The 27265-nt window shown below is 35.7% G+C and overlaps 1 protein-coding gene and 2 pseudogenes across 1 annotated transcript; 1 reads left to right on the top strand and 2 right to left on the bottom strand.

Moving 5' to 3' along the window:
* Positions 1-1768: 1768 nt before the first annotated feature.
* On the bottom strand, positions 1769-1868 carry LOC113276704 (annotated as a pseudogene).
* Positions 1869-21122: 19254 nt separating this feature from the next.
* Positions 21123-24051, top strand: LOC113275910 (transmembrane emp24 domain-containing protein p24delta9-like). The gene is made up of 4 exons (XM_026525485.1): positions 21123-21526; positions 21633-21842; positions 23264-23340; positions 23715-24051. The coding sequence occupies exons 1-4, from the start codon at positions 21323-21325 to the stop codon at positions 23857-23859; spliced, it is 636 nt and encodes a 211-aa protein (XP_026381270.1). The 5' UTR covers positions 21123-21322; the 3' UTR covers positions 23860-24051.
* A 155-nt stretch (positions 24052-24206) lies between these two features.
* On the bottom strand, positions 24207-26308 carry LOC113272693 (annotated as a pseudogene).
* Positions 26309-27265: the final 957 nt, after the last annotated feature.

Here is a 27265-nt window from a genome sequence, read left to right as displayed (position 1 = left end):
AAATAGTTGAATCTTAGCCTCAATGTTTCTTTTAATATTTTTATCATCTTTGATTGAGTTTGCTATAATTTTTAGTGAGTTTTCTATTTTAATATTAGAATTTAAGTCTAATTAATATCATTCACAAGTCTGAGAATCGAATTTTTACCACTATCTACAAATCACATCAATTTTTGGCGCCGCCGACGCGGACTTGTTTTTAGGGTTTTAGATTTTTTTATTTTTTATTTTTTTTATTATTTTTGTTCTTTTTTATGTTTTTGGGTATTTATCTTGTGTCTACAGGTTCTGGATCATAAAGAAAATTGAGCCAAAGAGTTTGGTGATTTCATAAAGACTTGGAGCTAAAGATTAAAGCAAAAAGAACAGAAAAGAAGACAATTTTAGTTTAGGGTTTGTTTATTTTCTTTAAGAAAAAAAAAACTGTATTAGGGTTTATTTTTTGTAATTTTTCTTTTTTTTGGACTTTTGGACTTTGGGACATTATTTTTTTATTACCCTACGGAAGGGTACTTTAAATATAAACTGTTTGCAGAGAAGGAGGACAATTACGATATTGTCTCTGCACCTTGGGTTCGTACACTTGACATCGGAGTCAGTGGCCCGAGTCGACTACAACCGATTCATCCCCGTCTGGAACGGGAGGTAAGATTCTAAACACTCGCGAATCCCCTGTCAGCGAGTTACTGGACTCCTTCGTATGCATATATGTTGAGGACTGAATACGACATTTATTTTTCTAGTAAAGGGCAAGGCCTGGCCATACAAGATAAGGGTTCGGATTTCATCACCGTTCTCTTCTTGCCCGCTTTAGGAACACGTAACCTACGCGAACCTAAGCCTAAAATTTTGACTAGAACGAGACCGATAGGGTAACGAGCTTAACAGGAAAGTCATTCGAAAAATATTGGTTACTCTTTTAAGCATACTTCGAAGTTCTTGACGGTTTCTGTAAGTTGAATGCGTGACTGCGCCGCCTTGTAATACCGGTGAGGCCTTGGGTATCAAAGCTCCACCGAGCTTCCCTCGCCTCTATTCAACTTACGTTAACTCGGATTGATTCCAGAGGGGTTTGCTTAAATTGTAACGAATTCCCGTTCGAAGGATTAGAAGCTGGTCTAGAAACAATCTAAGTGGAGCCATCATGCTTTTTGTTTGCTAGAAATCAATAGGTTTGATTTGGTTGAGTCGGCCTTGATCTGTGTTTGCTTACCCTTCCAATTTAGAAAATTCTATTGTATGCCTGAACGTAAAAGAGACGCACTAGGTAGATTTGTTAAAGAGAAACCTAGTAGTTCGAAGCGTCTCGATTACCTTAATCTAGAGAGTCCGACTTTTGAAGAGTCTGTTTTTGAACGTCCTTTGACTGAGGAGAGAATCCATGTTGCTCCGATAGCGCCAGAAATGGCAACTTTGAAAGCTTTGTTGAATCCAACTAGGACTACTCGTCCCTCATGTATCAGGTTAGCTGAGACGGAAGCAACTTATGAACTTAAACCTGGGACCTTACAGCTGCTCCCAATCTTTTTAGGGAAAGAAAATGAAAACCCCTATTTCCATGTTAGGGACTTTGAGGAAATTTGTAGTACCCTCAGGATTAGAAACCTAGATGATGATGCTTTGAAACTTAGGTTATTCCCCTTTTCCCTGAAAGATAAAGCTAAATCGTGGCTATATAGTTTGGCTTCCGGGTCAATCGAAACGTATGAACAACTTACATCTGCCTTTTTGAACAAGTTTTTCCCTAGGCACAAAACATCGTCTATTAGGACGCAAATCTGCACGTTTTCTCAACAGGAGGGAGAAACTTTGTATAGGTATTTGGAAAGGTTCAATGATTTATTAGCCCAATGTCCTCATCATGGTTTAGAGAAGGTTAGGTTAGTTCAGATCCTTTATGAGGGTTTAGATTATCCCACCACAACCACAGTAGAATCTATGTGTACTGGTGGATTTGAGAACCAAACAGTTGATGACGCGATGACATATTTGCTACAAGTCGCCGAAAAGACCCAACAATGGGAAAGTAGTAGGGGACCCCAGAAAACAATTCTTCTAGCAGAGGAAACGTTAATAGGGTAGAAGGAGGCTATGAATCAGATGCCAAAATTGCTGCTATAGCGAAAAGGTTAGAAGCTTTAGAAGTGGGTAACACTAGTGGTAGATTGGAGCCTTTTGGGAAGGCCAGAATAATGAAGAGCAAGCCAATGCTCTATATAATAACACTAGGTTTGATAATCGTCAGAAGTTTGACCCATATTCAGAAACCTATAATCCTGGTTGGAGGAACCATCCGAACTTTTCATGGTCTAAGGGCCAGAGTCAGGGTCAGTCTAATAATTCTAATGCTCCCCCAGGTTTTGGCTACACTAGGAATACATCAGGCCCAGAAAATAAAACGACTAGCTTAGAGGAATCTATTAAGATGTTAGCAAAAACTCAGGAAATGTTAGCACAGAGCCATGTTAGTTTTCAACAGGAAACCAAGCAGAATTTTCAAACTAATGCTCAGAGCCTTGCTAAGTTAGAACTTCAAGTCGGCCAAATAGCTAAGACCTTAAGTGAGAGAGATAATGGTAGGTTCCCTAGTCAGACTAATCCCAATCCTAGAGGAGTTCATGAAGTAGGTACAAAACCATCGAATCAATTGAATGCTATTAGAACCCTTAGGAGTGGTAGAATAGTAGACAATCAGGTAACCATGCCCGATAGTGAACATACTGTAGTTCACCCCTCACACCCTCAGGACCTAGCTAAGGAAACTGATAAAATTTCTGATGATGCCAACTCAGTTCCTGAGAGGTCTGATTCTGTGCCTAGAGCCCCATTTCCTCAGCTATTAGTACCAACAAAGAAGGAATCGAACTTTAATGACATATTGGAGGTTTTTAAGCAAGTTACCATAAACCTTCCTTTATTAGATGCAATTAGGCAAATTCCTGCTTATGCCAAGTTCCTTAAGGATATGTGTACGCGAAAGCGAAAACTTAGCGTCCATAAGAAAGCCTTTTTAGCTAGTCACGTAAGTTCATTCAAAACACTACAACTCCAAAGTACAAAGACCCAGGTTCCCTACCATTGCTTGTACAATAGGTAAACCCGGGTAGAAAAAGCTTTACTTGACTTAGGAGCCAGTGTGAACCTACTTCCGTACCATGTGTACTTACAGCTAGGACTTGGTGAAATGAAACCTACTCAGATAACACTGCAGTTAGCTGATAGGTCTGTTAAAATTCCTCGAGGGTGTTATGAGGATGCTTATTGAGGTCGACAAGTTTATCTATCCAGTGGATTTCGTGGTCCTAGATACCAACCTGTCCCTGACCCAGAGAACCAGATACCTGTGATTTTAGGTCGCCCATTTTTAGCTACGTCTAATGCGATCATTAACTGTCGAAATGGTGTGATGATTATCTTTTGGTAATATGACTATGAGATGAACATTTTTAATGTCAGTAAGCTACTTATGAGCTAGATGACACATGTGTTGAAGAGGTGAACATGATAGAAGCCTTAGTTCAGAGTCATTACCAAACATTTTTTGAAGACCCATTAGAAAGTTGTCTATCTCATTTTGGTTTAGATTTTGACGACGATAGCACTATTGAACAGGTGAGTGCTCTATTAGATTCTACCCCTGTGTTAGACACTGATAGATGGAAAGCTAGGTTCGAACCGTTACCAGTTTCTGAGACTACCCTAATTCCTTCTTTAGAAGAGCCCCCAAAGTTGGACCTTAAACCATTACCCGATACTCTAAAGTATGTATTTTTAGGCCCATCTGAGACTTTACCTGTGATTGTAATGATCAGGAAAGTAGGCTAGTAAATGTACTTCAAGACAATAAAGAAGCTTTAGGGTGGACTATAGCAGACATTAAGGGTATAAGTCCTACTGTGTGTATGCATCAGATTCATTTAGAGGAAGACTCCAAATGTTCTAGGAAGATGAAACGTCGACTGAACCCTAACATGAAAGAGGTAGTTAGAAAATAGGTGCTTAAGTTGTTAGATGCGGGTATTATTTACCCAATTTCAGATAGTAAGTGGGTCAGCCCTGTTCAGGTTGTCCCCAAGAAATCAGGTATCACTGTAGTCCAGAATGATAAGAATGAATTAAACCCAACCCGAGTGACCACGGGATGGCGTGTGTGTATTGACTATAGGAAATTGAACAAGGTCACAAGGAAGGATCACTTTCCCCTTCCCTTCATCGACCAGATGCTAGAGAGATTAGCTGGACATAGTCACTACTGCTTTTTAGATGGCTACTCCGGTTATAATCAGATCGTTTTTGCCCCAGAAGACCAAGAGAAAACCACTTTTACCTGTCCCTTTGGTACCTTTGCGTATAGACGCATGCCTTTCGGGCTTTGTAATGCCCCTGCAACTTTTTCAGCGTTGCATTATGAGCATATTTTCTGACATGGTAGAACGGTTTTTAGAGGTCTTTATGGATGATTTTTCAGTGTTTGGTTCATCTTTTGATGAGTGCTTTCATCATTGACATTAGTGTTGACTAGGTGTAAGGAAAAAAATTTAGTGCTTAATTGGGAAAAATGTCATTTCATGGTTAAATCAAAAATTGTGTTAGGGCACATCGTCTCTTCAAAGGGTATCGAGGTAGACAAATCCAAAGTTGACCTTATTAAGACTCTACAGGTCCCAAAATCCGTAAAAGATATTAGGTCATTCTTAGGGCATGCAGGTTTTTACCGTCGATTCATTAAGGATTTTAGCTTGATTTCTAGACCTCTTTGCAATTTTCTTGCAAAAGATGTTAAGTTTGTCTTTGATGATACTTGCTTAAAGGATTTTGATAAGCTTAAAACTTTACTCACTACTGCCCCGATAGTCCAGGCACCTAACTGGAACCTACCCTTTGCTATAGGCGTTGTTCTAGGTCAGCGAGAAAACAAATTACTCCATGTGATTTACTATGCTAGAAAAACTCTGAATGATGCCCAAATGAACTATACAACTACCGAGAAGGAACTTTTAGCCATCGTGTTTTCCTTGGATAAGTTTAGGTCCTACCTATTAGGTTCTAAGATCATAATCTATACAGATCATGCTGCTTTGAAATACCTTTTATCTAAGAAGGAAACCGAACCTAGATTGATTAGATGGATCCTATTGTTACATGAATTTTCCCCAGACATTAGAGACAAAAAGAGTGCAGAAAATGTAGTAGCAGACCACTTGTCTAGGCTAGTTGTTAGTTCCCCTAGTGATTCCCTTCCTATAAGGGATAACTTTCCTGATGAACAATTGTTCTCTGTTTTCCAATTACCTTGGCATGCAAATATAGTGAATTATCTTGCTACTGGTCGAATGCCTCAACATTGGGGTAAGCAAGATCGTTCTAGGTTTTTAGTCGAGGTTAAGCATTTCTTTTGGGACGATCCTTATCTGTTTAAGTATTGTCCGGACCAGATTATTAGGAGATGTGTATCTGAGAGTGACCAGTCTAGTATTATCTCCTTTTGTCATGAAAATGCATGTGGGGGTCATTTTAGTGCTAAGAAGAATGCTGCTAAGATTTTGCAGTGTGGATTTTACTGGCCTTCGTTGTTTAAAGATTCCCATAGTCATTGTGTCTCTTGTGAGCGTTGCCAGAAGTTAGGAACCATTTCCCATAGAAATATGATTCCTTTGAACCCTATTTTAGTGATTGGGGTCTTTGATGTGTGGGGCATTGATTTTATGGGTCCATTTCCTATTTCGTTTGGTTATCTTTACATACTTTTCGTTGTAGACTATGTGTCTAAGTGGGTTGAGGCGGTTCCGTGTAAACGAATGACCACAGGGTCGTAGTCCAGTTTTTGAAAGAGAATATACTTACACGTTTTGGTACGCCGCGATCTATAATTAGTGATGGAGGTTCACACTTTTGTAATAGACCGTTTTCACTTTTAATGAAACAATACGGTATTACCCATAAAGTAGCAACCCCATATCACCCTCAGACTAGTGGTCAGGTAGAGGTTTCCAATAGGGAAATTAAACGTATTCTAGAGAAAACAGTTAATCCAAATAGGAAAGACTGGTCGTCGAGGCTTACTGATGCCTTATGTGCTTACCGTACTGCGTTTAAGACACCCATTGGAATGTCACCTTATCGTTTAGTATTTTTCAAGGCATGTCACCTGCCTGTTGAGTTAGAGCATGGAGCCTATTGGGCTATTAAGAACTTAAATTTTTCACTTGACAAAGCAGAAGCTCAAAGAAAGCTCCAGCTCAATGAGTTGGACGAGATTCGTAGAGATGCATACGATAGTGCTAAGGAGTATAAGAAAAAAATGAAACTTGTGCATGATAGGAATATTTTACGAAAGTCATTTTCTCCAGGTCAAAAAGTTCTTCAGTATGACCCTCGTTTGCATCTATTCCCCGAGAAGTTGCGCTCTCGGTGGACCGGTCCTTTTGTGGTCCGTACTGGCACTGTTGAGATTGAGACAACAGATGGTAGTAGTTCTTCGAAGGTTAACGGTCAGCGATTGAAGCCCTTTTTAGAGCCTTTTCCTACAGGTGATGTTGAGGAGGTCCCTCTGGAGGACCCTGTTTACCTTGATTGACCATCGAGGCGATTTTGTATGTTGTATAATATTTTTGTAGGTTTTTGGTTACACTTCACCGAGGTACTATCTTTCCGACTTCTCTCTTTACTATTTCCTCATGTTACTTATATTTTTGGTAATGTTCTTTAATTAGAAACATTGAGGACAATGTTAGATTTAAGTTTGGGGGTGGGGTAGAACTTTTTGTTACCTTTTCGTTGCAATAAATAAACTCTAGAGCCTAGAAATTTATCTCTATTAAGGATGGCACTAACCAATCTAAGTGGATGGAAGCATTTTGGTTGTAGGAGTTGAGGAACCAATCTGACTAGATGGCAACATCTAAAGAGTCTATTCATAAAAGCACAAAGCTCAGGTGTTAGAAATAACATGATAGTTTCACCATATCTCGTTGAGTCCTTTTCACTTCTGTTTTTATTTTGTTTTGTTTTTAAACTATGTTTCTCTAAGTGATTAGGTGGGGCTCACGATTCAAGTTGTTACCAATGCTAGGGTGAGTTAGAGTGATTGAGATACAAAAAAAAAAATGAGACCAGACCATCAGACTAACTGGAATAAATTCAATAAAGTCGACCACTAGAACCCTTGTATATGCCAGTTTTGTTGACCTAGAGTTAGGATTATCAATCACTGGTTCCCTTGTATATGCCAGTGTGTTGATATTAGTCAGACTAGTATCTCAGTCCATTAGGATAGGTTCATTTTTACGGAGGCCTTCTTGATCTATCCATGTGATTAGTTTTGACTCCGGATATTGATGTCCATAGTGCGACTATCTGAGTAGAGCTCTGTCACTTATATATGAATTTTAGTATGCTTGAGTGCAAACTCGTGTACAACAATTGGAATTTAGCATCAGGGTACTTCCTCCTGTAGTTAATAAATATGCCACCAAGGAGATTCTTTAGTGCCTTCCAGGGTTCTGTGTAGATAGCTAGGGTCTTGAGTATAAAGGTTTTGTGAGTATACCTCTGGTAAGCCCTCCGGAGACAACACTCCTCCACTAGGGACACCTAGGGGTTTAAAGGCTTATTGCATACGCTAAATGCAATTGACGATGCCTGCGACAGTGAGTTAGGATTTTATTTCTATTTTATTTTTGCTCGAGGACTAGCAAATAATAGGTTTGGGGGTATTTGATAGACACATTTTTTGTGTCCGATTTGTCTCGATTCGATATATTGTTAGGGCTCATTTTTGTACTTATTATGGTGTTTTATTTATTTGTAGGTATTTTTGGCCAATAAACATTTTTGGAAAAAATTGGCTCGAAAAGTTTTCGGAAAGCACCCAGAGGACACTTGCTATTCGGACTCCCGGTTTGGATAAGGGGCACCCCCAGGACACCCCTTAAGGCATCTGCTAAAGGCACCCCTACTCTGGATAGGGGGCGACCCTTTTTCTTCATCGTTCAAAAATACAATTTTGGCGGGAAGCTCTGTTATTACATGCGTGAATTTGGGAGCATCAGTTGGACGTGAAATAACGAGATTCAATGGCTGATTTTTGTTGGGCTGGACTTCCTAGAGCATAACAGGGTTGGTATATGTGATTGGATCGAATGAATTGGGTTAGATCGACCGGGAGAAGGAAACAGAGGTGTTGTGGTCACGGGTTGTTGTTGAAATATTTTTTCGACAATTCAAGGAGATTAAAGGCTAGAAAAGCTTCCAAAGATTCGTAGTTATCTAATAAAGAGTTTGGAAGTATTGGGAGAGGTCAAATACGCGTGAAGAGAGTTTGGCAGAAAGAAAACTCAGAAACTTGTTGTAGAGATAAACCAAGATTTTGGGGGAGATTTAATCGAGCTGTGGCCTATAAAAGGAGAGGGGATAAGTCATATAAGGGGTATGAACCCTTTCAGAAAAGTTTAGAACACCACAGAGCTCCAGAGATCGAGTTGCAGGAAAATACCTTATTTTGCTACTGCTGCTGAAGAGGAAAAACACGAAGAACATTGACGCACAAGCAACTGTCGCAGAAAACTATCGTTGTTTCACAGCAGAACCTATGTGTCGTTCATCACAGCGGTTGCATTAGGTCTTTAGCTACTATTTCGCTCTGTAACAGTGATTCTGCAACACCAACAAACTGTTGCGAATCGTCTGTATTATCACTTTTCATCTTTTTAATCATCTTTTGAGCCATAAACAAATATTTTGAGATCATGATTAATATGAGGAGCTAAACCCCATTGCTGAGGCGATAGAGGAAGCTATTTTTCCAACAAAAAGTGGTATATTCTATTTTATCTTCTTATTTGCAATAATTATATGATTATTGCCTTGAACTATTATTGAATATGATTTTTATTTGAGTGATTGTGATCTATTTTGATGGAGTATGCTTAGTTTTAAGACTTTTGATGCTTCATACTTGGTATTTACAATTACTACTTTTGAAAATCTACTTGTTGCAATATTTTAGAATCAAATTAAACGAGAAAATTGCATAAATATAAGTATTGGTTTAATCACTTTGAACTTGGAAAATAGTGGAATCTTAGCCTCGGTGTTTCTTTTAATATTGATATCATCTTTGATTGAGTTTGCTATAATTTTTAGTGAGTTTTCTATTTTAATATTATAATTTAAGTCTAATTAATATCCTTCACAAGCCTGAGAATCGAACTTTTACCACTATCTACAAATCACATCAAAAACCTTATTGACCGGGAAAATGTATTTGCATTCTAAAATATTTGTTTGAAAATTATGTTTGTTCATCAAAATCATCATAAAAAACTCTAAATCATACTCCGATATTTATAGAATATTTTTTATATTTTACATTCTCAAATCATGCGACCTCTTGATTACAAATCAAAAATATCAAATTACGGATCAATATGTATAGGTTTCATTAACTGGATTAGAAGGTATAGTAGATACATATGGGTAGATCACACAAAGCATAACATGACTGAGAATACTTCAATAATTTGGTCAAGAAATAAAGTCAAAAATTTAAGAATAACTTTTTGTAGGACTAATTAGATCGGCTTCGATAGGAGCCGACTAAAATATGGATTAATAATAATTTCCACGTAAGACAATTGCTTAAAACATAGTTTGGCTAACTCTGCCTATGTAAAGAATGGTCAAGATTTGTCCTTCCTCAATTGCTATGTTGTGTGAGAAGAAGGTGATAGCTAAGATTGAGGTACAATTCAAATCTATTAGATTCGTACCATTTACAACTGGACGCCTTGAAAAAAATTGACGTGTTGTTATTATTATTACAGGTAAGGGATACATTGACCACACTTGCGCAAATGGCTCACTTCACAAATGATTGGTGCTGCATGTACTGTCTAGAATGCAACGAGGAATTTGAGGAAACAAGCACCAGAAGCAGTGTCCGGAGGATTTTGGATATAGTAACTTAGACCGGATGTAATACTTATGTTCTTTTTTTTTAGCTTTTCCACAATGTATTTATTTAAGAAAAATGAACATTGCAGATACATAACATCAACAAAAATTAGACAAATTGCGTTTGACAATAATGGCTACTGATGGTCCAGAAACGGCAAAAGAAAGGAATTGATGTAGAAGAATTGTTGGGATATACAATGTATTACTTGATACGAATGAAAGAGGTATAACTATTTCGATTCTGAAATCACATAAATTTCACAGTAGAAGATTACATCAAGTTTAAAGTTAGTAACAAACATAATATGGCTAACTAAAATGTTAAAAAAAACAGGATATATAAACTTAGAAAGCCGTGGGACTTGAATATGCCAATTTTGAAAATTACAACCTTAGAAAGCAACGATCCACAATACCATAAAAAATTTTTTATAAATAATCAACGTAGAAGATGTCAACTTTTGATAAAGGATCTATTGACAACCTATTGATTTGAAATAGGATCATGGAGTACAATATGTGTTCAAGGTTCTTTATGAGGTAATGTGTCGCTAGATTGTATTCCAAGTAAAGGTAGGAACATATAGAAGTGACAAAATGTCCAAGAATTTTAAAGTTACCAAAACCTTCGTTAAGACGAACTGCTAGGCATAATACTTTGTTGAAGATTTAATGACAGAGGTTCGCATATATACAATCCCTTCGAAAATGTAATGGGTACACATTTTAAACATTTTCATCTAATGGGTGTTAAAAAATTACAGGAAAATCATGTCACATTGGAGAGTTTGTATCATCCGTTCGATGAAAAAAAAACTATTCTCTGCCTATTTGGAGGATCGACAACATGACCATGATAGATGAGTCAGCTGAAGCGAAATAGGAGCATGGGGAGACTTTTATGGACGATATTGATTAGTTGATTTCACTGAGATGAGCGCTGCTGACGACATATTTCAAAAAAATATTTAAACTTCCATGTTCATGTAGAGCATTATCTCATTATAAGCAATGAACCTAAATAAAAAAGTGTCTGCAAATTAAGATTATATTTCTTTCGTTTGAGCAAATCTCCGGCGATAAAATATTAACGGAAAAAAACAAGAAAAAAATAGAGCAAAATCCCAACTATTTTTCTAACAAACCCATATTAAATTATAAGGAGTTAAGGGCTAGTTATTTCACGAAAGAAAAACAAAAGAAAAGAGAAGAGAAAAAGTCATAAATTATACTTCAAAAATAAAGATAAATAACTATGAAAGCGTAATACTGTGTTTTCTGGAAGTTATATATATATACTCCTTGAACATATTGAGATCAAAAAATTAAATTTCAGAATTAGAAATTGGATTATAGTAAAGTTATAAGGTGTACCTAAACATGTACACAAATTTGACATTCGTTGCGTAAAATGAAGTTGGTTATTTGGCTAATCAAACAGCCGTCGCAACCTAGTTTAACTCTTTTACATATTGACCAGATTTCAAGAAAAACTCCTTCAATAGTGAAATTGATGATATTATAGCTCGACCTACTTGAGTAATCTTCATGAAATGAGAGAATGTCTTAGTTTCACACACTTTTGACTCAAATCTTCAACTTCAATCGTTTATAAAAAAATCAAATTTTGATAAAATTAGTCTATCAAGTAAGAAATTTTATTACTAATCAAAACCCTTATGGTGTTCATCTGAAGAAGCTTTAATTTATATACTTGAAACTTCTGAGCAGTTGAAATAATAAAACCTCAACATGATTCACGACCACCAATCAACCGATTGTTGTGGATCACACAACTCACATGCATTGATGAAAGGGTGAAGTTATGATCTAAGAAGGGGGAAATTCTTCACGACTTTTCAATCCGCCTGTAAAAAAAATTTAGATGTTAAAAGTAGGACAACGTCAAAACCCGAATTTGATCAAGACAACAAATAAGGTTTTTTTGAGGGGTTTTTCCCTAAGGTCCACCACTTTCTTCTTTGTTTTTCATAGGGTTTTTCCCTGAGGTCCACCACATTCTTTCTTTAAGATAGTTGTTGAATATGACAACTTTTATAGATATTTTTTGGTCCATGTATTTCATTTCTTCTCAGCGGCACTCTAATAGTTAATATATGTTTGGCTGATAATTCTTTCAACCAGAAGACACTAAGGATTCTCTGAAACCTAACATATGCAGAATCTTTTGTCCTTTTCGAAAGCTTTACGCCTTTAAGTCTCCGTATACTCTGAAGTCCGCACTTGAGCATGTACAAACTCTTTGTTCATAGATCCGGGTCAAACATGAAAAGTTTGAACCTTTGTTTCTCCAATATACCCTCGTATTTCAAATTAGTCGTTTACAAATTCGTATCTACTTTTCATATATTGTTTTGTGAAGGCTTAATTTTGGATTGAGGAAATTATACCAAAAAAAAACATTTTAATTACGGAATATGATTTAAAGACAACGGATTGATGAATTGGGGCTTAATTTACCTTTTGCGGTTGGGTGCCACTTAAGTACGTACTTTAAGAACTTACACATAAGCCTATATTGGTTTTCTTCACTGATGTGTTTTGGACCGTTCCTTTACATGAGTTTATCCCAATCTTTTGTTGTAAATTTAGGGTATGGAATGGAATCATCAATGCTTTGAGGGAGTGTAATCACTTTCCTTAAAACATTTGCTCCCACTCGCCAAGAGTTTGTTGCGGGTCGAATGCAAACCGTTTCCCAGGATACAGTCAAGCTTTTGCGTGATCGGCGATCAACAACAATCGACGAATCACCCTTGAACTCTAATTGGTATTTACTACTCGCTTTGGAAAGAAGGAGAAGAGTTAGAAGACATATTGAGTATTGATTGAAAACCCTTTATATAGAGTAGAAGAGACACAGACATGTCTCTTCAATACCTATTTGAAGAGGAATATGTTTATGGACGGTTGAAAACTAGGCAGACTTTAAAATCCAGTTTCAAAAGAAACGTCCACAACCAACTCATGCCTCTTGGGCTCAACCATACAGTTTCCACATTTTCTTTTGCCCTCATACTCTCTCGTAGGTTACATCTCTCTTCAATACCTATTTGAAGAGGAATATGTTTATGGACGGTTGAAAACTAGGCAGACTTTAAAATCCAGTTTCAAAAGAAACGTCCACAACCAACTCATGCCTCTTGGGCTCAACCATACAGTTTCCACATTTTCTTTTGCCCTCATACTCTCTCGTAGGTTACATCAATAACCAAACATATATTTAATCTATATATTTAATCTATCTTAATTTGAATATAGATCCGATATTCAACAATCCCCCACTAGATTAAATATACCAGTCAAACGAGTAATGTGATGATTCTATGCATACACAAAGGTGTCACGAAGATTAAACTTTTGCTTAGTATAGACATTTCAAAGTTATGTCGAAGTTGATGGTAGCCTTGTCTTTGAACCTCTACTCCTATGTGATACAACCGGAAACACCACACACATAGAATAATCGATACCTTTAACGAGTACAATTTTCGCTTAGCACTATTATGGCCTTGTGCTTGCCTGGTTTCATGAGCAATCCCAAGAGAACCTCACTCTTATGAGAAGCGGCACCACTTCTATGCTCACATAGATGAAATCCTTCCAGTTTTCTCGTTATTTTGAAAACTTGTTCACAAAGAACTGGACTTCATTAAGACTACTAAATCAGCCTCTTCATAACGGTACATATCAACACTAATTTTAGCAATTGGGACTCGAAATTTAAGTGTTGAACTAATCACTTATCAGTAACTTGTTTTTACCCATTAAACCGACGAACTTGTCATTTCCTAGTGGTTGGTCGGGTTACCATTACCGGTGATTCAATATAATGAAGGTTTAAATCCCATATTCATACCGTGAATTCAATATGAATTCTTTCAAGTGAAAATCCCTAAAAAAAATGGGTTTCCAAACTAAACTTCAAACCTTCAAAAAGGTTTTGGCAAAACTAAATGTAAGTCCTTACGAAAAGGTCTTTCACCAAACTAGATTGGCTTATCTATTAGATTCAAAGTCTAATGATAGCCACATTACAATACTATGATCTCTTTCATATATAGTGATTTTTCCAGATTCAAGAGTCTTAGGTTCAAGAATCAAGTGACCACTTATGTCACAAATCCATATACACCCTTGTGCATATGTAGATTCTATAGTGCTTTGAAGCACTACACCACGATACTCACACTTCAAAGTCAGGAACACCAAACATGCATCACATTTCAAACAAATGCAAGCAACTGTAAAATAAAGCATGGTCAAAATTCACATTACAGTATGACACCCCCACAATTTAATTTTCTCAAATATATGCACAACAAATTTGCATTATATTTCGCACCACCCTTGTATGTACTGGCAAACGAGGTCATACATTTAACTGTAACACTATGAATTTTAACTAGCAACACTATTTTGGATTGACCAGTTCATCCCACTCTGGTATTGCTTATACCTTTACAAGACAGATCAAAAACTAGTTTTGAACTATCCAAATGAGATATATATTATCATTTCTTATGCACCAGTATATAGTTAACCCCAATCATTAACTAACTCAAGAACTATCAGTTGATTAATCAATGATCAGAAATTGAGTTCTTCCCAATGGTCACATGTATCAAACCATATTCATTATTGGTTCACAATTCTACATCTTATTTGAGAAGAAAATGATAGTGCACCCCAACAAGTTTATTTCTTCAGAGAATCATCAAATGAAAATCTGATGACTTTATATATACACATTAGCTCACTGGCTGCACCATCTTTACCAGAGAAGTCATGACATTTCATGAATAATTATAAGTTGATAAACAATCTTTATCAGCCATAAGAGTTGTTTATTACCCCCACGGTATCATATACTCACAAAGTTTCAATATTGCTAACCACTACCGAAAGAATATATTGTCCCAATAGAACCTAGTTTAAGGCACACCAAACTGTATGCCTTCCCCTTTTGGCAACATAAGCTAAAATCGTTGTATAGCAGTAGGAACCAAAGATCATAAACAAACAAGTATATGTCAATTACTGAGAAGTAATGATTGAAGAATTTATTATTGTGACCAATACTAATAAGAGATTCTTCATATCAAGTTCAGTTGATGTTGCATAACAGTTTACAACAAGTACTGTGCACGACCAATATTAAAATGTAAAACAAATTTAGGCCCGGCATGATTGTCAAGAGGAGCCCACAACAACAAAACTGGGAAGCAAATAAAATCCGTGCTTCTGGATTTCAGAATTGAAATGGGTTATGAATCATGCAAATACTGATTATTCTAACTAACACATAACACCCAGTTATTAGTATCCTCAAACTACAACGGATTTGGTTGAGACAATTTATCAAACATCTTGTGTTCAACCCCCTTTGTCTCAACCATTAGTCTATAGAATACCCAATTGACGTAACATACCATAGGAATATTGCACAGAATGATAACAATCAAAAGTTGTCAATCTAACCTGTTTACTGCAGCAAGGTACTCCACTTTCATTCTTTTATTTTTCAGCATCAAAACGATCCAATTTCATAACGAAGCCATACTTGTTTCTTAATTCCACCAAAATAACGTTGTTTCTTAATTCCACCGAAATAACGTTTTAAGATTGTTGGAAATTTAGGGTACGGAATGGAATCATCAATGGATTGAGGGCATGTAATCACTTTCCTTAAAACTTTATTTGCTCCCACTCGCCAAGAGTTTGTTGCGGGATCGAATGCAAACCGTTTCCCAGGATACAGTCAAGCCTTTGCGTGATCATCGATCAACAACAATCGACGAATCACCCTTGAACTCTAATTGGTATTTACTACTCGCTTTGGAAAGAGGGAGAAGAGTTAGAATAGAAGGACATATCGAGTATTGATTGAAAAACCTTTATATAGAGTAGAAGAGACACGGACATGTCTCTTCAATACCTATTTGAAGAGGAATATGTTTATGGACGGTTGAAAACTAGGCAGACTTTAAAATACATTTTCAAAAGAAACGTCCACAACCAACTCATGCCTCTTGGACTCAACCATACAGTTTCCACATTTTTTTTTGCCCTCATAATCTCTCGTAGGTTACATCAATAACCAAACATATATTTAATCTATCTTAATTTGAATATTGATCCGATATTCAATAGCTTTACAAGTAAATGAATATTATAGGGAAAGAAATTATCCCAAGCTTTTACAAGTGAATATTTCGGTCGACATATGTTTTCCTAATGAATTTGATTCCTAATTATCAAAAATACGTTCTTACTTTAATTAAAAAAAGATTGCAAATATGACATGGAAGCTTAACGGATAATCTGTAAAATATTTTTCTGTATGACCACAGGATCTTAAATGTGAAGGGAAAGGTACCAAGTAAACCTCCAGCTTTTTCGTTTTAACCTATATGATGATCCTTAAATGACTTAATAAAAGTTCCAATCAATAATGTACAAAGTATACCAATAACCTATATGAGCATCAATATTGTACTACTTGCAATTAATATAATTATCTCAATCAATCAAATATAATACGGAAATATAAGTATAGCAAGATATAGAACTTTATTAACGAGACTACAAGTGCAGAAAAACTCAGGGTCCTAATCAAGATTAAACACTTACTGAATTAATTCGTTACACCTCTTGCGTACTATCATACTTCAGACCAAATGTAACTGAGACAAAGTATACCTTTTAAGTTACCCTGCTTCAGTTGTTTTCTACATATGTGAAACCCCTAGCAGAACATCAATTCTCTTTAGAAGTTACATCTGTAGATCTTCGTGCATGACGCATATTGCCTCTTAAAGATGCTCCTCAATCGGTCAAGAAGGCTACATCTACCATAGCTCAACAAGTTGACTAATTGTGTTATTGTCTTCTTATATTAATACCGGATCTAACTTTCAAGAACAATCAACTTTCAAAATAATCTTAGTTGAAAGATGAGCACCCATTTTCAATATAATAGGTTTCTCTACTATTGAATACCGTGATTGATGAGTGGGTGGGTGTGACTTTCTTTTACTTGAGTTGGAACGTGACCGAATTTCGCGATTCAGATATGTGCGAAAGAAAAGTACATTACCTAAGTAAATTCTCATTGTTTTTCTTATATTTTCCTGCTTAGAAGTGTAAAAGCCTGCTCTTTCAACTGGGGTGTTTTTCCAGCTCATAAACTTTCTTTTACAATGATTTTGTTGAAACTTTAAATCTAGATGTTGACTAACAAGTGTTGGTATACGATCTTAGATTGAAATTCTATTGAATCTTAAATTTGATTAATAACTCTTTCATGGACTTATAGCAGAAGATAATGTCCTAAAAACATACAAGAATCACATAAACGATGAAATCAAGATACATGAATCGGATCTATCAATATGATAGCTATGCTAGTGTAAATAGCCAGATATGATAATCATGTAGACCAAATATAATGTACCCAACTTATTCTGATCAATAAAGTTACATTTTTCAGTGTTTCTCTCTTCTACGTTATCTTTCGTATTGTTAGTCATAACCGAACTAGAAAATAAACATCAAACCCTAACTTGTGTTGAACGATATAATCACCAACTAAGGATTGTAATTGAATGTAATTTGTGCTCCACCAAGTTAATCACCAACAAACATCATTGTGTAGGTATGTATATTATTCCTCCTTCCCAGGACATGAAATACGCATATTTATGTCCTAAAAACAGACTAATACGCTATAATTGTGATTAATCATATAAATCTCCTTATAAATCATAATTTTATGCATAATAAACTTAAATTGGGAAAATAAGCGATTTTCTAAAGAAAAGTCTGCATATCTACACGATTTCTTGATATAAAATGAACAAATTTTAGTTATTTTCAGCATAAAATGCATTAATCTTCATTGATCTCATCATTTCTAATATGAACTGTATGAAATATAACCATTTCTATCTAGATCTGAGCATGATTCATATGTTATCTTTTGTTTTGATCACCACTAGGTACCCCCACCCTTATATACATAGAGAGAAGAGGGATATCACTACTAAATAACACCTTGATTTATCAATATATTTTGCCCCTATAGGCTATATAGGGAGATTTTTTTATTTATTTTTTGCCTCCTCTAACTTTTAATCCTATAAAGAACTAACAACCTGCTAACTATTCTAATTTGGCATCACAGATTCTGGATGATAGCGTTCCTTCTAACAATTTTTCATCTAGAAGATATAAATCTTAAATATATGACAAACATATTTTTGTCTGTCTGAGTCTGGTCTGACTTTCTGATGAGCAGTGTGGACGTTGTAAGAAGTCTGAATGTTTTGTTTCGTTTTGAGTTGGAATCATACTAATTAAATTTTGTGGCGCTCCTCTAAATTATGCTAGTTTGACATCTTTATCTAATTATTTAATTAATAGACAATTGATTCGCCTATGACATATGATAAGAATCTCGTCCCTCGTTGATAACTATAATCAAAAGTAAATTAAAAGATCATACTGAAAGAAACCTACTTTAAAAGCAACATGAATTATAAAGGGACTGCGACATAAGACGATATAGGCTCAATTCATAGGGAAATCAATACGTCTTAGCCCAATATTTTTGAAGATGACTAAAATACCCTAATTTTGATTTTGTGTTAATTATTTAATTAGCTTGATTTAGATTTATGAATTCAATTTATAGCTGGTAATTGAAAATTATAATTAGAAATTTTTATTTGAGAGGGAAGAAGAAACAGAAGGAGATTTAAAGACCCATCTACGACTAGGTCGACGATGAAAAATCCTAGCCATATCTGGGTTTGAAAATCTATCGATGGTTAGGAGTTTATCATTTCTCTAAATGTGGATAGGTATATAGTTGAAACCCATCAATTCATATTCTACTATTTAAATAATATATTTAAAATACTATGACTCTCTGATCCAACTAAGCTTATAAAAGATAAATTTTAACTCGTCAAATGAATATCGCTTAGCTAATAAATGTTGTTGGTCCAGAAGCATCAATTTATAGAGTTTTAACTGTATTGTTCGTAAATATAAAATTAACCATGTTATGGTTGGGAAAACATGAAATGAAAAATTAATCCTGTTATTACTAGGAAAATATGAAATGCCAGCCGTTGATGGGTTAGTAAATTTAAAATAGTTTTAAAAATTACGATTCAGTATATAATCGTCTAGGTTAAGGATATTTTTTTTACTAGCCGTAGGCTACACTTCAAACTAATTATGAAAATAACATTCTTTACGGCTAGAAAATTTTTGACATAAAAAGAAAACAAACTTATATATGGCCAAGAAACAAAAATTACGGTTAGAAAAGTTTAGAGATAAAATAATTTTTCTACGACTAAGTTGTGCGACAAAATTTCCTAGTTGTATCTAGCTTAGTTCTTCATTTATGAAAAATAAACTTGTCTACGAAGGGCTTACCCATTATCTATGTTTTGGAAGTTAATCATTTTGTAGCTGGAAGTATTTTGAAACTCAGTCACGACTTAGAAATTCATGTTCGACCTAATTGTAGATGGGTCTGTAATTCATCTTCCAGAATAATGAATACGAGTACTGAAACTTAAAATCAGTACATACTTATACTCAATCTTGTTTTCGTATGACAAAAATAATGGAAATTCAATGATTTTAACAGACAGTCATATATATATATATATGAATGTGGGGGTACTACACCACACCCAACTTTTTATTTCGACAATCTGTATGGACTAAACCGTAATAATATTCCGAGAGTAAAAACTCAATCAAAGAATAATACTAAAGAGTTTATCTCTTTTTCTCAAATCAAATAGATAGAAATCTATGAGCCCGACTGATATGAGAAATAGTTGGACGGTACCAAAGATCAATATCCAAGATCAATCAAAATCCTATCCAGCAAAGAAGGTCGGATTTATCAACGATGATTGATTAACACACAACATGTGATATTTCAATTATAAAGATAAACAATATAATGCGGAAAAAAATAACACATACACCAGAAATTTTCTTAACTAGGAAACCGCTACAAATGCAGGAAAAACCCGGGACCTAGTCCAGAATAAGTACTGATTATAAGTTGTTACACCAATTTCTTACTACTTATTCGGGCTAGATGTAATACGTGCTTCAGCTGTATTCAAGCACTTGAAGAACTCCTAGCAGAACACCGATTCTCTTTAAAAATTCTTCTCGTAAATCTTCTCGCAGAACACATATTCTCTTTATAAGTTATTCTCGAAAATCTTTTGGCTGAACACAAGATCTACATCTTTACCAGAGAAACAACTTAGCTTTATTAATTAATCTTGGTAATCTACATGATACACACTCTAAATATCTACGCAATGAATCAAGATTTGATAGTTTAAGCCAACAAATGCATTCAGTATCATGCATCCAGTGATCCATTCTTTTTCAAAGAGGATAATCATAGAATATCGATCAATAATCTCAATATCCAAGGCACGAGTGTTGGGGTGGATGAAAAATATATATTTAAGATTCATCTACTACCTATTATTGTTGGAAATTTGAAAAAGCTCACACCAACTTCAATATATTTATGTATTATTTATTTTTATGACCAATGGAGACAATAAAATATCCTTAGTAATATGTAATATAATGATTTATTAGTCTGAGTTACAATATTTTTTGATCCAATGGTTCAATCACCTTTATTTCACTTATTTGTACTACAGAGTTTATTTGAATATGATATATACATCTATGTATACGATGGAGGACGATAATTCATTAATTAGACATAAATCTTTTGTATATGTTTATATCACTAATATCGCCGTATTGTATATGAGTAGTTTCTGCTTTTCCAGCTTTTAAAAACTAGTGGGCTAACAAGGTCAAAAATGAAAGTACTCATCTCTAAAAACACTTAAAAATATTTACCACACAATTTTCAGTAAAAGTTTATTTCAAAGTGATTTTGATAGAAATAAAGCAAATTCCAAACGGGGCTTATATAGATAAGGACCGATAGCGAGCCATGCGGCCCATGCTCGCTAGTGAAGGGCACAGTACCGGATTTGTGCTGTACGAAGGACCGTGCGCGTGAAAAAAGTCAGTACCGAATTCGTGTGAGTCGATGATGTGATTTTAATATCTTAGTCGCCGAAAAAAGTCAGCTGGTCTGTTCCTCAAAGAAGCATTCCTAGTCTTACTTCTTCTCTTCAACTCTTCCAAAATTCCCAAACCAAAAACCTCAGATCTTAAACAACACACGGTACTAGATTTATAATCAAAATTCAATCTCTATTTCCCACTCTATCCAAAACCCTAATTTTTGGACCCAAACTTACTCAAGATGTGTAGATTTGGAATTCTCGTTGTTGTAATTCTAGGTCATCTTTCAACAACTGTTCAATCTATTCGTTTTGAGATTCAATCTGGTCATACAAAATGTATATCGGAAGAAGTTAAAACCAACGCTATGACTGTTGGTAATTATCATATTGTTAACCCTACTGAAACTCATCCTTTACCTGAATCTCACAAAATTACTGTCAGGGTAAGACTCTACAAACCCTAATTTCTTGTTGATTAGTGGATTTTGTAATTTTTTCTTTTTTGGTTATTCTGGTTTTTGAAATACTGGGTGTTGTTGATGTTTTTAGGTTACATCGTCGTTTGGGAACAATTTACATACTGGTGATCATGTTGAGTCTGGAAAATTCGCATTTACGGCTCCTGAAACTGGTGATTATATGGCTTGTTTTTGGGCTGTTGAACAAAAACAACCAGTTACATTAACAGTTGACTTTGAATGGAAAACTGGTTATGCTGCTAAAGATTGGCCTAATGTTGCTAAGAAGGGCTCTGTTGATGTAAGAAATCCTATCCCTTCTTAGATTTTTTGTAAGTTCTATGTTTGTATGGCATGTCTTTTGATAAGTAGCAGATAGCAGCATGAAGTTTATGCACTTCAGGTGGAAGTAGATAATTGTAAATTGGTTGTGTATTGGTGTTGGTTTTTAATGTTAGATTGTTTTGTATAAGTAAAGCTCATTGCTAGTATCAGTAGTTATTTACAATTACGGTTGTTAGGATGATTTGGCACAAATGAATTGTCCATACTTTACCTAGTCAATTATGTGTCGATTTTGAACATGTGTTTAGTTTTCTCATACTGTTTGTTTATAGTGGTGAAATTACTTAGTTGGTGTTGGGAAAACTCCGCCTAGGCAAAATCTCTGGCACCAAACAAAATTGTAGAATGTTAGGGAATCATATGGATAACAAGTACAACTTCTTTTCGTATTAGTTCCGTTTGCTTGTCGTTGACGATTTGAACTTTAGGAATCATTATAAGAATTGGAAGACCAAGCAAGACCTTTTTCATATTTGTCTTGTAATGATGGACGGGCCTATATCTCAATTAATTTAGCTTAGTTTTTAATGGATGTTACATAATCCAACTTCAACGTGAGAGGTATTTGAGCTTTCTTGAATAGAAACCAAGGCAGTGTGCTTGGATTGGTGGGAACTATGTCTTATTGGAGGACGAGTTAGGGAGCTATGTTTTGATCTTCTTATACTAATTCCACGGTGATGTTTCCTTCTATGTCAAAGGCCATTCATTTTGTCCCAGATTAAGAACTGAAAATGAGATTTATTTTCATCGCTACTCTAGGTTCCATTATGGCTAAGTCGTCACCCTTGGCCAGATTCGTCATTGTGGTTAACCCTATTGTTTTTAAAACTCAGGTTATGGTTTATCATTCCTCATGCATCCTTAGTTTTTTTTGTTTACTATCTGTGGCACATGATGGTAGTTTATTTAATTTTTCCTTAATTGTTATGAGTAATTTAATTCTCTATATTCAAACTGTTGTTAATTGTCTTATTTAGGCTTTCTGAGTTGCATTTCTCTTAATTTGACTAGAGTTACCATATTCCATCTCTCTGCCTGTGTATATGAGATCATTTGTTTACCTTTAAGAATTCATGTACGAGTTCTTTTCGTAAAGGCTTGTGTGGCACCTGTTGCATTTGTCTCTGTTATCTGTCTTTTATGAACAATCATAAGAATGTTTATCATCTCTAATCTCCAATTATCTGATCATTCATGATAACAGTAGGTACTTGTTGATGGTTATTAGTGTCAACTTCGGCACATGGCCAAACTCTTGATTGTGACACTATTTAGTTTTGGTTGTTAAATACGAGTTGGAGTAATCTTATATGTCTTTATGTCCATAAACTCCAAAATTTGAAGCCAGATACCATCCAATGTTTGTGTTCCCAGGTCATGCAAATGGAGCTGAAGAAGTTGGAGGATACAATTCAAGCTATTCACGATGAAATGTTTTATCTTCGCGAGAGGTAAGTAAATGATAGAGAATGCATGTGATGTGCACGAAAATATTGTAGGAGAAGAGATAAATGGTAGCCAATGATGTAAAAAGTAAAGAGAATGTTTGAAAGAAAAAGTGACGGTTGTAGCGGGACATATACTTAGTTGAGAATCAACCAAAAGCCAGAAACCCTATCCTCCCAACAACAATCATTCGATCACATCAAGCTTCTTTGGATTATACCAAAAAAGTTTGGAATGGATGAAATAGAGGGCAAGATTTCATCTCACCAAGTCCCCCACACTAACAAACAACCATATCAGAGTATGATGTGCATCATTATTATTTTTTCAGGTCAATTTTTTTCTGAACATTATTTTTATTGTTGCTGTGATGTTCCAGGGAAGAAGAGATGCAGGAGTTGAATAAATCAACCACCAGCAGAATGGCCTGGTTTGGGTTCCTCTCTCTCTTTGTCTGCCTATCAGTTGCAGGCTTGCAGTTATGGCATTTGAAAAGCTTCTTTGAGAGAAAAAAGCTCTTGTAATTGTGCTGTTTCCAGTGCTCGTACGAGGCTCATGTTACTCTTTTCTGTAGTGATTGTATACTTCCCAGCTATTTTCACAATTATATTTATTTTCAGAGAAACGCATAAAAATCCCTTTAGTTTCATCTGGGTGTTTCTTTAAATATGAAATGTCCCTCAACTATTACAACAAAAAAAAATATTCTACTTCAACATCTGGGTATTAAAACAATAAAATTCCCTTTTATTTCATCTGGTGTTCTTTAAATATGAAACAATTAGGCATTCTCTACATTGGGGAGAATGGTGATGCTTTCAGCAGTCATTTGAGGAGAGAATTTTTAAAAGGTCATTCCCATTTACCCGCAGTTTATCTGTGCATTCCTAGCCATTCTGATTCTTAAAACACCAGACTTGGAACATGTGATCTACAGCTACAATGCATTCAATCCCGCTCTTTAACGTGTCTGCGTAAGCCATCAATACACCGAAGATATGCTTGTCCTGATATTTCCCTTCTATAAGGAGTTTGCAAGTAAGAACACAGGCTGGTATGTCCATCCGTGCACAAAGCCTATGCCTGCGTAAGCCATCAATGCATCTAAGATATGCTTGTCCTGACATGGAGTTTGCAAGTAAGAACACCTGGTATCAAACCAGTACATCTTTGAAAAACTTACTGGCCTTCAGAGATATGTCAATCCTTCCACAAACCCTGAATCAATGTGGATTATGTAACTCAATTTGGCAAAATGAGATCTTCTTGACTTCCTTTAGAATCCCGTTTTGCCTTCAAAAGCTTGATAGGGGCACCACCATCTTTGCACAATCCATCAACTGAACAGCCAAGTGTGAAAGCATTTGGTGAAATTCCTCTCTCTTTCATCTCGTTTTGAAGCCTAGATGCCTTTTTCAGGTTACCGGCTTTCAATTGCCCATGAATCAAGGTTGTAAACGTAATTACACCTGGTACAAGACCTTTGATCACCATCTCCGAGTACAAGCCCATGGCAGCCTCCATGTTCTTCTCTTTACAATACCCATCTATTAAAGAAGTATAAGTTATCACATTTGGATCGAGACCCTTATCTGTCATTTCTGAACAAATCTCCAAAGCCTTTTCTAACCTCCCAACTTTGCACTATCCATCGATCAATATATTATATGTTACAATATTAGCAATTATACCCTCTTTCTCCATCTTATGAAATAGATCAGTTGCTTCTGTTACTCTGGCCATTTCACATAGCCCCTTCATAAGTATACCGTAAGTGAAAATGTCAGGTGAAATACTTACTTTTCCCATCTCTGAGAAGAGAAAGAAGGCTTCAGAAATGTTTCCTGCCTTCGCATAACCAAGAATCAGACTGTTATAAACAAAAATATTTGGGATCACCTCAAACTTAGCCATATCAACGAACAACTGTCTTGCTCATCCAAACTCACCCACCTTACATAGACCATCAATCAAGGTGCTAAATGTGATGACGTTTGGCTGCACATTTTGCACTTGCATTTGGCTGTACAAAGCAAGTGCTTGATTGATGTTTTCAATTTTGCAGTAGCAATCAATTAGAACATTATACGTATATAGATTTGGGGACATACCCGATTTCTCCATCAATCCAAACACATCCAAGGCTTCTGTAATCATTCCCTCTTTACACAAACCAGATATGACACTAGTGTACACTACTACTGTGGGATCAATCTTTTTCTCCACCATTTCATTAAATAGTTTACAGGCTTTCAAGATATCTCCTTGTTTGCAGCAAGCATTGATCAAAGTGTCATAAGTAACAACATTCGAAGCAATTCCACGAGACACCATTTCATCGTAAAATTTCCACATAGAATCAAAGTTACTCAATTTAACAAACCCATGCAAAAGAGAATGGCAAGCTTGAATTCCTGGTAAAGCTTTAGTCTTTTTATAAACCCAACAAGCTTCCTCAACAAGACCCATTTGAGAGAGAGCCAGAATTAACACATCAAATACTCCTGGTGTAAATTTCGAGCTTTCGAATCCTTGAAGTGCATTAAAAGCCAACGAAGCAATATGGCGATTCTTTTTGTTCATGCGAAGATTTTCGATGAGCTCTTTCATCAAACACGTTGCCTGGGGATATCTTTTATCCCTAGTTATAATATGAATGATTGCAGAATAAATTTCTGGGTTCTTATAACTGTTTCTGAAAACCTTAAGTGACCGTGAAACAGTTTTACATTCCAGTAATTTCTGTATAACATCAGTATGCTTGGAAGGCAACATCGACAAACTTTCAGAGGAAGACGAAATTGTTCTTGAAGCAACTGGTGAGAGAGTTCTGGTTGGCGGCAAAAGCTTCAACATTGTCTGGGTGAAATGAGTTTTCTGTATCTCTAGTTACAGTATCCCATTCTATTTCATTTCTCCACTGTTATCCCAACTGCATCAGAGCCGAAGTACTAAACAGCCTGAACTGCAGGATTTGCAGCCATCCATACTGCAGACTCCGCCATAATCAAACGGTCTTGATCATGTCATCATATAGGCCCGCTTGCTTCAAAAACAAAAATATAGGTCCTCTTGGTAGGGTGCACACTGCCACGGTAAACGGAAACACCCCGTCCTTCAAATATAGGCCCTCTTGCTAGGATGACCAAATTTGGAGTACAAAAAACTCCGTTTAAATGTTGAGATCCATTAAAATACCATATTAAACAAAATTGATACAAAAACACCTTACTACTATATAAGATAGCTTTAATTTCTTCAGTTTCAGATTTCATGTTGAGGGTTGTGTTGTCTTCAAAGGGTATGGCTAGAGGTATAAGGTTGATGATTTCAGAAGTGGGGTATGTTGTGTCAGCATTTGCCATCTGAGAGAAGTGATTGGCAAAAGCAATCTTTAACCTCTTGATACTCAGTGATCCAGTTGCCCTCCCCATTTTGGATAGATTCTATTTTATTCCTTCTTGTTATACTTTTAGTGGCTCTGTGGAAGTAACTTGTGTTCTGATCTCCCAACTTGATGAGTTGGTCCCTGCTCTTAGTTTTCCAGAATTTCTCTTTTATGTCTTGCCAATTTTTGAGCTGCTTTCTAGCATCAGCTAAGGCATGTCCTCTGTCTGCTCTGAGTATGCATCCAATTTAAGTGTTGCTTGCATTCTTCAATGTTGGTTTTGATGTTTCCATAAACTTCCTTGTTCCAGACTCTGATTTGTAGTTTAATGTCTTTAAGTTTTCTGGCAATTGAGAAAGCACTTGAACCAGGAGTGACCCTTTTCCAACAATCAGCAATGATTTTTCTGCAGTCAGCATGATCTAACCAGGGACCAAAGAATTTGAATGAAATCTTACCATTCTTCCAGTGAGGATTAGAATTTAAAAAGATGGGGTGATGATCAGAACCAATGGCTAGCATATTTGTGATAATGGTGTTTG

Source organism: Papaver somniferum, chromosome 4, assembly GCF_003573695.1.
Source record: "Papaver somniferum cultivar HN1 chromosome 4, ASM357369v1, whole genome shotgun sequence".
Lineage (NCBI taxonomy): Eukaryota > Viridiplantae > Streptophyta > Magnoliopsida > Ranunculales > Papaveraceae > Papaver > Papaver somniferum.
This window is presented reverse-complemented; position numbering and strand designations above follow the sequence as displayed.